Here is a 12523-nt window from a genome sequence, read left to right on the forward strand (position 1 = left end):
CTCAGTAAGTAACTGAATAAATGAATTTGTGCTTCCACACCTTTATGCTATTTGTTTTCTGGGTTGATACAAACATGCTGCTAAACTGCTATTGGAAGCTCTTATATGGGATAATTCTTCAAATATTTGAAGACTTGGAAATTATGCTCTAAACAGTCAAATCTTAGGAACATAGTAAATTAGTCCATCATGACATATGTAAAACCGCAAGACATCGCTAATATCTGACTGTTTTTGACCCATAAAAGTGACAGTTTTGTATGATTCAGACTAATATTTCAACATGAGGTTCTTTTAAAACAGTTGCGAATATGCCCAAATAGGGCCAAAGTTGGGTTATGACAGGGTAGTTGAGCAAAGATAGGTTTTTGTAATTTATATGAACTCTAAGTCGATAAGTTAATTACAGTGATAAAGTGGTAATAGGAATACACTCTCACTGTTTCATAACATGCTTATGCTGGACTTGTCTTTCTTTTTTTGGCTACCCAGCATCTAAATTTTTATACTCATCTCTCGTGTTAGTTACATTCTTTCATAGACTCCCTTGCTGCTAGGGAAGGAAAATATGATCTTGGTCTGACGCAGACTTTGAATCAGAAGCTAGCAACTTGAAGAAGAAAAGGACCATGTAGAATTCATCCTTGGGATAGGTGTGTCATCAGTGATAGCTACTACCAGTCCAAGGCCAGCAGGAGCAGTTTTGGCCCTTTGTGTGCTGTCTGTGGTTTGGCACCTGATGCTCACTGGAAGAGGGGGTGTTGGTACTGGACCTGGGCTCCACCAGAACTTTGGGCATCTCCTATCTCCTTGGCTTCATGGCCTTTCAGCCTAGTCCTCTGGTCCTCGTGGTGTTCTTTTTTTTTTTGAGACTGGGTCTTACTCTGTCACCCAGCTTAGCCTCCCAAGTAGCTGGGACTACAGGTACACCCCACCACACCTGGCTAATTGTTTGTATTTTTGGTAGAGATGGGGTTTCACCATGTTGTCTGGGCTGGTCTTGAACTCCTGAGCTCAGGCAGTTTACCCACCATGGCCTCCCAAAGTGCTGGGAGTATAGGATTGAGCCACCACACTTGGCCCTCCCGGTGTTCTTATATGAATTCTTTTCCTCCTCAACTCAGCCAAAGTTGCCATCTGTTGTTTGCAACTGAGAACCAGTGTTTTCTAGGCATTTTAATGGTCTATTGCTTAACCTTCTTTATTACCATAGAATAGAGACAAAAAGCTATTTGAGGGCAGTGACTACCAGCACAGGGTTTTTAGAATATGCCCCAAATTTATATACCATGATTGAAATGTCACATTTAGCACATTAATTAGTGTTCAGTAAAAAGTAAAATAATAAATTAAAAAAAGAAAGTAACAGTAAAAGTAAAATAACAGTAAGATTTTTTGAAGATGTGGTGAGATACTGTTTTGAGTTATTCACTGAGTTTCTCTCCTTGTGTTTCTTGTATCCCTTGTTCTCTGCCTGCCCCCTCCTGGGCAGTGAGTGACACTCATGTTTCAGAAGAGTAGGAATACAGCAGCAAAAGTAGAGGAAAGGCGGGGTTTCAAAAACAAAGCATAATGATAGGTTTTTTCCTGTCCTGGTACTAGAAAAGATACTCTGGGTTGGGGTGAAGAAGAGTTAGAGGCCAAGCAAGAGTGTGTGTTCTTGCCCAATCTGTCATCCCATGAGTGAAACAACAGAAATCCACATACATCTGAAAGCAGGAGTGATCTCTGCTCCATCCCTGAGAAGTCTGCACACAGTCAGCAAAGCCAGAATTCCCTGTGCTCCCAGAGTATATTGGAGGTGACAGAAGAGAAGATGGTTTCATGTGCCAGGTGGCCCCATGGTGTTCAGACCTGTTTGGACCCTTTCCACCTTGGTCTAGGACGCTCAGCTGTTTCTGTGTGCTCAAGAGGAGCAGGAAGGCAGTAAAGAGCCTCAGGCAGCCCCTGTGAGTTCCGGCTTGCTCTGGTGTGGTATGGCAAGCTATAGGATGAAATCTTGTGTATTTGGGAGGGCACCAAAGTTGCAGAGAATCCTTGTGTATGGGAATGAGGGAGAATCCAGTTGCAGAAATCAAGCATAGTGCATGTCTTAGGAAATGCCAAATAGTGACGCAAGTGCTGCCCACCTCTCTTCCCCCAATCTAAAACACTGTGACACTCCATTAGCTACCTTCTTCAACAAAGATACAGTCCCAGGGAGCACTAAGAATTTTCAAAAGGTCTAATTTTTTCCTCCTGGAAGAAATAGATATTCTAGTTGAAATATAGATGAGTAGCCAGGTGTGGTGACGTATGCATGCAGTCCCAGCTACTTGGAGGCTGAGGCAGGAGGATCACTTGAGCCTGGGAGTTGGAGACCAGCATTGGCAACACTGTGAGATCCCATCTTAAAAAACAAACAAATAGGCTGGGCGCGGTGGCTCACACCTGTAATCTCAGCACTTTGGGAAGCTGAGGCAGATCGTGAGGTCAAGAGATCAAGACCATCCTGACCAACATGGTGAAACTCTGTCTCTACTAAAAATACAAAAATTAGCTGGGCGTGGTGGTGTGTGCCTGTAATCCCAGCTGCTCGGGAGGCTGAGGAAGAAGAATTGCTTCAACCCAGGAGGCGGAGGTTGCAGTGAGCCAAGATCACACCACTGCACTCCAGTCTGGCAACAGAGTGAGACTCTGTCTCAAGAAAACAAAACAAATTATAGATGACTAAATAAAGTTACCTTCACAGATAAGTTTCATTACCCTAAAACCTTTAAAATTGCCAATCATACTTAGAATAAAATCCAAAGATTTTAGCAGGTCCCTGCCTGCTTCTCTAAATGTATTTCCTGTCACTTCCCCATATCCCCACTCTGCCCTAGTCACCCTGTCTTTTATATTGTGTTTCAGATCTACTCAATATTCTTTCACCTTAGAAGTTGTTGTTCTGCTGCAAGTACTCTTCCCCTAGATACACACATGGTTCTCTTCTCAATTTCACTCAGGTGTCTGCTGAAATGCCATATATTCAGGGCTGGATTCCCAGACCACCTTATATAAAATGGGAACCTTATTTCTTCCACATAACTCTCTATGCTCTTACCTGCTTTTGTTTTCTTTATTTCACTTAACAGAACCTGACCTTCATTTATGTATTAGTTTGTGGCACCCAACAAATATGGAAGGCACACAGGGCAGGATGTTTGTCTTGCACACTGCTGTATATTCAGCATCTAGAACAGTACCTGGTATATATTAGGCCCTCAATAAATATTTGCTGAATTAATGAACGATTAAACTTGTGTTTGTCGATTGGAATTCATGTACAATGTATGGTTCTTAAAGTAACTCACCACTTTTAGCGTTTGTTTGAAAATGTTTCATAGAAGGGAGAAAGAAGATTTTAGATTCTTTGTAAAAATTTTTGTGGGTACATAGTAGGTGTATATGTTTATGGGGTACATGAAATACTTTGGTACAGGCATGCAGTGCATAATAATCACATCAAGGTAAACAATATCCATCCTCTCAAGCATTTATCCTTTGTGTTAAAAATAATCCCACAGTGTAAACTAGTATAATCACTATGGAGAACAGTATGGAGGTTCCTTAAAGAACTAAAAGTAGAACTACCATTTGATTCAGCAATCCCACTACTAGGTATGGACCCAAAGGAAAATAAGTCATATGAAAAAGACACTTGCACATGCATATTTATAGCAGCACAATTCACAATTGCAAAAATATGGAACCAGCCTAAATGCCTATCAACCAACGAATGGATAAAGAAAATGTGGTATATTGACACCATGGAATACTACTCAGCCATAAAAAGGAACAAAACAATGTTATTTGCAACAGCCTGGATGGAACTGAGACTATTATTCTAAGTGAAGTAACTCAGGAATGGAAAATCAAACATTTTATGTTCTCACTTATAAGTGGGAGCCAAGCTATGAGGAAGCAAAGGCGTAAGAATGATATAATGGACTTGGGGGGAGGGGTGCTAGGAGGGTGAGAGATAAAAGACTATCTATTAAGTACAGTGTGCATTGCTCAAGTGATAAGTGCACTAGAATCTAGGAAATCACCACTAAAGAACTTTTCCATGCAACCAAACACCACCTGTTCCCCCAAAACTAGTGAAATAAAAATAAAAAACCAATCCCATTATACCCTTGTAGTTATTTCAAAATGTGTAATTAAATTATTATTGACTATAGTCACCATTTTGTACTATCAAATACTAGGTCTTATTCTTTCTATTTTTTTTAGTGCCCATTAACCATCCCTACTTTTTTCATATCCCCCTACTACCCTTCCTAGATTCTGGTAACCATCTTTCTATACTCTTATCTCCATGAGTTAAATTGTTTTAATTTTTAGCTTCCACAAGTAAGTGAGAACATGTGAAGCTTGTCTTTCTTTGCCTGGCTTATTTCACTGAATATAATGACCTCCAGTACCACCTGTATTGTTGCAAATGACAGGGTCTCATTCTTTTTTATGGCTGAATAGCACCCCAGTATATATATGTACCACATTTTCTTTATCCATTCATCTGTTGATGGACAGACATTTAGGTTCCTTCTAAATGTTGGCTGTTGTGAACAGTGCTGCAACAAACATGGGAGTGCAGATATCTCTTTGATATGGTGATTTCCTTTCTTTTGAGTATATACCCAGCAGTGGGATTGCTGGATTGTATAGTACCTGTATTATTAGTGTTTTGGGGGACCTTCAAACTGTTCTCCATAGTGGTTGTGCTAATTTACATTCCCACCAACAGCATACAAGAGTTCCCCTTTCTCCACTTCCTCGCCAGCATTTGTTATTGCCTGTCTTTTGGGTAAAAGCCATTTTAACTGAGGTGAGATGACATTTCATTGTAGTTTTGATATGCATTTCTCTAGCACCTTTTCATATGCCTGTGTGCCATTTGTGTGTCTTTTTTTGAGAAATGTCTATTCAGATCTTTGCTGATTTTTAAATTGAATTATTAGATTTTTTTCCTATATAGTTGTTTGAGCTCCTTATAATTGTGGTTATTAATCACTTGTCAGATGGGTAGTTTGCAAATTTTCTCTCCTTCTGTAGGTTGTCTCTTTGTTGATTGTTTCCTTTGCTATGCAGAAGCTTTTTTTTTTTTTTTTTAATTTGGAAATAGTCTCACTGTGTTGCGCAGCCTGGAGTGCAGCAGTGTGATCTCAGCTCACTGCAACTTCCGCCTCCCAGGCTCAAGTGATCCTTCTAGGTAGCTGGGACTACAGGTGCTCACCACCATGCCTGGCTAATTTTTATATCTTTTTGTAGAGACAGGGTCTAGCCATGTTGCCTAGGCTGGTCTCAAACTCCTGAGCTCAAGCAGTTTGCCCACCTTGGCCTCCCAAAGTGCTGGGATTACAGATGTGAGCCACCATGCCCAGCCAGAAGCTTTTAAGTTTGATGTGATGTCATTTATTTATTTTTGCTTCTGTTCCCTGTGCTTCTGAGGTATTACTCAAGAAATCTTTGCCCAGACCAATGTCCTGGAGAGTTTCTCCACTGTTTTCTTGTAGTAGTTTCATAGTTTGAGGTCTAGATTTAAGTCTTTAACCCATTTTGATTTGATTTTTGTATATGGTGAGAGACAGGTGTCTAGTTTCATTCTTCTGCATGTGGATATCCAGTTTTCCCAGCACCATTTATTGAAGAAGCTGTCTTTTCCCCATTGTATGCTCTTGGCACCTTTGTTGAAAATTAATTCACTGTAGATGTATGGATTTGTTTCTGGGTTCTCTATTCTGCTCCATTGATCTGTATGTCTGTTTGTATGCCAGTGCCATGCTGTTTGTTACTCTGTAGTATAATTTGAACTTAAGTAATACGATTCCTCCAGTTTTGTTCTCTTCTCTCAGGATAATTTTGGCTGTTCTGGGTCTTTTGTGGTTCCATGTGAATTTTAGGATTGTTTTTTCTATTTCTGTGAAGAATGTCGTTGGAATTTTGATAGGGATTGCATGGAATCTGTAGATTGCTTTGGGTAGTATGGACATTTTAACAACATTGATTCTTCCAATCCATGGACATGGAATATCTTTCCATTTTTTTGGTGCTGTCTTCAATTTATCCAATCAGTGTTTTATAGATTTCGTTGTAGAAATTTTTGCTTCTTTGGTTAATTCCTAGGTGTTTAATTTTTTTTTTTGTGGCTATTGTAAATAGGATTACTTTTTGGATTTCTTTTTCAGATTGTTCACTATTGTCATATAGAAACGCTACTGATTTTTGTACGTTGATTTTGTATCCTGCAACTTTACTGAATTTTTTTCACCAGTTCTAATAGTTCTTGGTGGAGTCTTTGGGTTTTTAAAAAATGTAAGATCATATCATCTGCAAACAAGGATAATTTGACTTCTTCTTTTTCAATTTGGATGCCCTTTATTTCTTTCGTCTGATTGCTCTAGCTAGGACTTCTATTATGTCGAATAACAGTGGTGAAAGTGGGTATCCTTGTCGTGTTCCAGATGTTAGAGGAAAGGCTTTCAGTTTTTCCTTATTCAGTATGATATTAGATGTGGATCTATTGTATATAGCTTTTATTATGTTGAAGTATGTTCCTTCTATACACAGTTTTTTGAGTTTTTTAATGAAGGGATGTTGAATTTTATCAGATGCTTTTTCAGAATCCATTGAAATGGTCATATGATTTTTGTCCTTCATTCTGTTGATATGATATATCACATTGATTTATTTGCATATATGGAATCATCCTTGCATCCCTGGAATAAATCTCATTTGGTCATGATAAATGATCTTTTAAATGTGTTGTTGAATTCAGTGATTTTTGCATCAATGTTTATCAGACATATTGGCCTGTAGTTTTCTTTATTTGATGTGTCTTTGTCTGGTTTTGATATTAGGGTAATACTGGCCTTGTAGAATGAGTTTGGAAGTATTCCCTCCTCCTCTATTTTTTGGAGTAGTTTGAGTAGGATTGGTATTAGTTCTTCTTTAAATGTTCGGTAGAATTCAGCAGTGAAGACATCAGGTCCCAAGCTTTTCATTGCTGGGAGATGTTTTATTATGACGTTTATCTCATTTGTTATTGGTCTGTTCAGGTTTTGGATTTCTTCATGGTTCAGTCTTCATAGATTGTATGCGTCTAGGAATTTATTTGTGTCCTCTAGATTTTCCAATTTATTGGCATATAGTTGCTCATAGCAGCCACTAATGATCCTTTGAATTTCTGTGGTATCAGTTGTAATGTCTCATTTATCAGCTCTTATTTTATATATTTGGGTCTTCTATCTTTAGTCTGCATAAAGGTTTGTCAATTTTGCTTATCTTTTCAAAAAAACAGCTTTTCATTTTGTTGATTTTTTTTGTATTTTGTTTCAGTTTCATTTATTTCTGCTCTGATATTTATTATCTCTTCTACTAATTTTGGGTTGGATTTGCTCTTGTTTTTTAGTTCTTATGTTAGGGTAAAAGATTGTTTTCCTTCAGCATCTTAAATATATCATGATATTCTCTCCTAGTCTATAACGTTTCCCCTGAAAAATCTGCCGCCAGACATATTGGAGCTCCAGTGTATGTTATTTGCTTCTTTTTTCTTGCTGCTTTTAGGATCCTTTCTTTATTCTTGACCTTTGGGCGTTTGATTTTTAAATGCCTTTAGGTAGTCTTCTTTGAATTAAATCTGCGTGGTGTTCTATAACCTTCTTGTACTTGAATGTTGACGTCTTTCTCCAGGTTTGGGAAATTCTCTCGTATTATCCCTTTGAATAAACTTTCTACCCCTACCTCTTTCTCTACTTCTTTTTAAGGTCAACAACTCTGAGATTTGTCCCTTTGAGACTATTTTCTAGGTCTTGTAGGTGGGCTTCATTATTTTATATTCTTTTCTCTTTTGTCTCCTCTGACTGTGTATTTTCAAACAGCCTGTCTTCAAGCTCACTAATTCTTTCTTCTGCCTGTTTGGCCCTGTTATTAAGAGATTCTAATGCATTCTTCAGCATGTCAGTTGCTTTTTTTTTTTTTTTCTTTGAGACAGTCTCACTCTGTCGCCCAGGCTGGAGTGCAATGGTGCGATCTCAGCTCACTGCAACCTCTGCCTCCTGGGTTTAAGCGATTTTCCTCTCTCAGCCTCCTGAGTAACTGGGATTACAGGCGTGCCACCACGCCCGGCTAATTTTTGCATTTTTAATAGAGACAGGGTTTCACCATGTTGGCCAGGCTGGTCTCGAACTCCTGACCTCAGGTGATCTGCCTGCCTCAGCCTCCCAAAGTGCTGGGATTACAGGCATGAGACACCGTGCTCAGCCTGCATTTTTCAACTCTAGAATTTCTGCTTGATTCTTTTTAATTATTTCAAAGAGTAATTGTTAAATTTATCTGATAAAATTCTGAGTTCTTCCTACGTTCCGGTCTTCTTGTCTTTAGAATTGGCTTAATAGTATTAGCCCTACTTGTTTTTGGATAAAAAGACCACATGAAAATTTATTTACCGTTGATCTTTGAAAAGTATGAATTTTTCACATACATGCCAAATGATTCTGTCCTCTTCTTTGTGCATTCTAGTTTGATGCTTGTGAAATCATAGCAATGTTATATTGTTAATGTATAGTGCATTTGTTATTGTGCTTATTTTATGTTTTAATTTTTTTATTCAAAAGTAATATATGCTCATTTTAACAATTCAATCCATATATATGTATTATATTTATAAATCTGGTCTCCTGTGCCTCTATTTAATCTCAACCCACATCCCAAGGTATTCTATACTATTTTTCCATGTTAGTAAAAACATATAGATAATCTATTTTCTTTACTTCTCTCTTTTATATTCCAGAGAATCATGTTATAGATATAATAACCATGTAAGTTCTCTCTTTTTGCTTAATGGATCATGGCCACTTCTCCTGTCTACGTGTGTAATTCTAATTAATTCCTTTTATTATCTTCATGGTGGCCATATGGTAATTTATCAACTGTTTATTTATTGATGAAGGTTGTTTCCAGTTTGTGCGAATTCAGATAATGCTTTAATAAGTGTCTTTTCATAGAATTTCGTATACTGATGCTTTTATTTCTTTGTATTTTCCTAGAATTGGAATTGCTGGCTCCAAATGCTTGTGTAGCCTAAATTTTAATAGTCGCTACTCAGATTACTTTCCATTGTAGTTGTGGCAGTTTTCATTCTGCAACACCATTATTTATTCATTTATTTTCTCTAACTCCATTTCTTTCCCCCTTGTTCAGGAACTTCAGTTACAGACATATTAGACAACTTGAAGTTGCCCCACAGCTCACTGATATTCTATTCTCTGTTCTTTTTTCTTTATATTTTCTTTTTCTTAGTGTGTTTTATTTTGGGTTCTATTGCATTGTTTTCAAATTTACCAGTATTTTGCTCTGCCGTGTCTCACCTGTTATTTTCATCCAGTTAATTTTTCTCAGACATTGCAGTTTCCATCTCTATATAAATTTGATTTGGATTTGGATTTAATAGTTTCCGTGTCTCTGCTTGTTGGGGTGATCAGACCCAACACCAGGCTGTGGGGGCTATGAAGTCCAGCGGAGTGAAAGGAAAAGACAAGTTAAGAGAGAAAGTAGGACTGGGGGCCAATGCCAGTATGGAGGACGCGAAGGCCCCGAGTTCTGGGAGCCCATGCTATTTATTGGTGATCAAACAAAGAAACAGGTGGTGAGGATGTGGGGGTTGAAAGGAAGCGGTGTATCAAGCAAATGAGTTACAGCTGTGATGGTTTAGCATTTTCTTTGAAACATATGACTACTTCAGATAATGGGAGTGCTAGAAGCAAGGAGCCAGCAAGTCTAGACATATTCCAAAGGCCACGAGGGATTTTAGACCCTGGACCCCGGATATGTTCCAACACTCTTTTACATTATGTCAGACATGCAAGCCCTGCCTCAGCTTCTCTCCTAACACTCAGCTTTTCTCCCAACATCTACTTGACTTTTTGAACATAAGACATACAGTTACAATAACTATTTTGATGTCCTATCTACTAATTCTAACCTCGATGTCAGTTCTGAGTCACTTTTGATTAATTGATTTATCTTTTCAAAAATGAGGGCCATATTGACCAGTTAGTTTGCACACCTGGTAGTTTTTGATTAGATGCCAGGCATTGTGAAGTTTCCCTTGTTGGGTGCTGAATTGTTTTGTATTTCTATAAATATCCTTGGGCATTGTTCTGGTACACAATTAAGTTACCTGGAAATCAGTTTTTTGTTTGTTTGTTTGTTTGTTTTGGGTCTTGTTTCTAAGATTTCCTAGGTGGTACTAGAAGAGTACCAGTCCAGAGTTAATTATTCCCCACTACTGAGGCAAGACTGTTCTTTTTACCTGATGTCTCATGAATCTTGGGGTTTTCCAGACTGGCTAATGGAACAGACAGTATTCCTGGGCTCCGTCTGGGTTTCTCCTCCTCATACAAGGCCTTGGATATAAGCTGGGGCAATCAAAGGGCTCACCTTTTCTTGTTAGAGTACTGGACACTCTCCCCTTTAATCCTTTTGAATGTGTTTTTCCCCAGCCTCAGGTAGTTTCCTTGCACACATGCACTGATCAGGACTCAGTCAGATATTCTAGGGGAACGCTTTGAAGAGCTCTGGAATTTTCTTGGTACAGGTCTCTCTTCTCAAGTATTCTGTCCCTTTCAGCTCCTTTCCCTCAACCCAGGGAATGGCTGGACTCTATGTGTTTCACCTCCTTACACAAGACCTTGGACATTCAAGGATATAAGCTAGAACAATCAAAGGGCTTGCCTTGTTTGTTTCTCATTGCTCAGGGAAGGTTTCTGCTACTTCATCTTGGAAGCAGAAGTTTTAGATATTAAGGGTTTCAGATAAGCTAGTCCTTTTTTATACTCAGGGAAACCACTGGAATGCTCAGTGAAAATCAGCACCGTGTCAGCCCAACAGTTGTTGTATTTGTTAGAAATCAGCACCGTGTCAGCCCAACAGTTGTTGTATTTGTTAGAAAATTATTGCTTTTGTGTGCTTTACCACAGGTGTGAAATCACTGGACATTTAACTGTCAAATAGTATTTGTTATACATATTGCAGATTTTTTCTTTCTTTTAAAGAAAATATCTGAAACAGGTGTATAAAGTAATCTTCGCCATAAAATAGTGATTGTTTGAACTGGTATTTTTTTGCAATTAAAGACAACTGTGAACAGACTGTAGTAGCATTTCTTTGTTTCTCTTTATTTTCTTCAGAGACTGCAAATAGGACATTTCAAGAAAAAGGCATCCTGGCAGGAGACGGCAGAAGTTTTAAGCCTCATTTGACCTTCATGAAGTTGTCAAAATCACCATGGCTCCGTAAGAATGTGAGTGTATGTTCTTATCGCAAGCCTGTTTTACCAGGCCACGCCAGCCATAAGCATGGTCTGGAGCACAAGTGACATTGCCGCGGTCTCACACTACTCTTGCTTCTGGGATTCCAAGTCAGGTTGGTTCCAATTCCCAGGGATGCTGAGGATGTTCCTGGCCTTCCAAGGAGGCTATTTCAGCTTTGCCTTCCTTTGCCATGATGGCTGTTCTTGCATTCTCTGGCCATCATTTATTTCTACCACTGTTGCCTCATCTGCTTCATTCCCTGAAGAGCCTCGAGGTGGTGCCAGAGTTCAGTTTTGCTGCTATCCTTGCTTGTGGTTATTTGCATCCTGTTGCTCTCAAAGCTTCCTCTGCTGGCCTGTGTACGCTGGTGCTGCTCACCGCAACTGGGTAAGCTTTTTTACCCCTCTTCCTGTCGCTCTTCAAGGTTTCCAAAAGACCATCTTTCAGCGGTTGCCTCAATTAAGGCCTTGGAACCAGGTGTATCGGGGACTGGGCATGAGGGTAACTGAGGGACCTCCTTTCCTGGAGGTACTTAAAAGTACTTCTCCCTAAGGATGGTTAACAGTGGCACAATCCAAGTGACAAGTCTTTTGACTTCCCCTGTCTCAGGGTGACTTACTGCCTTTATAGGCCACTCCTTCTTCCCTCAGAAGTCAGAGCAACTTTTGACTTCTGTCTAGGTTCATGAGCATTTCTCCTAAAATCCTAAGGCCACCCTTCATTTTGTTTCCTATTTCAGCCTAGGGGGTTCCTCATGCAAATTCAGACATCTGATGGCCTGCTCTCATATACCAGAGTTTTGGAGATGGGCATGCAGATTAATATCCGCTCCCTGCTCTCCATGACCCTTTGCTGCAGTTAAGACTGATTTGCAGCTCTAGCAATGAAGGCCATTAGTAGTAAGTAGAATTTTTTTTTTTCTAAATTTGTCACATTTTGTATTTAATGTCTCTGTCCTCAGAAAAGTCTTTTGGGTCCTTTAAATCATGGGTTTGGGTGACTCACCATCCTGTAGTTAGTAGTTTTCTACAGACTATTGCTGAAAATCTCAAAAAGATATTTTGCATGTTTTTTTGATTACATTGCCACAAATTTAGTAGTATCCATATTAGGTATCATTCCAGAGTATATGAGGTAAAAATAATTGGTGTAAATGATAGATTTTGAAATCTGGGATGATAACAATT

General features: G+C 38.9%; 1 protein-coding gene across 1 annotated transcript in view; it reads left to right on the top strand.

Moving 5' to 3' along the window:
• The window catches only part of AKAP7 (A kinase (PRKA) anchor protein 7), a 151722-nt gene that overhangs the window by 58321 nt on the left and 80878 nt on the right, over positions 1-12523 (top strand). Inside the window, exon 6 of the mRNA XM_011998025.1 lies at positions 11214-11326. Within this exon, the coding sequence (XP_011853415.1) occupies positions 11214-11326 (113 nt within the window). The remainder of the gene's footprint in view (positions 1-11213; positions 11327-12523) is intronic.

This window comes from Mandrillus leucophaeus, unplaced genomic scaffold (genome assembly GCF_000951045.1).
Source record: "Mandrillus leucophaeus isolate KB7577 unplaced genomic scaffold, Mleu.le_1.0 Scaffold552, whole genome shotgun sequence".
Taxonomy (NCBI): Eukaryota; Metazoa; Chordata; class Mammalia; order Primates; family Cercopithecidae; genus Mandrillus; species Mandrillus leucophaeus.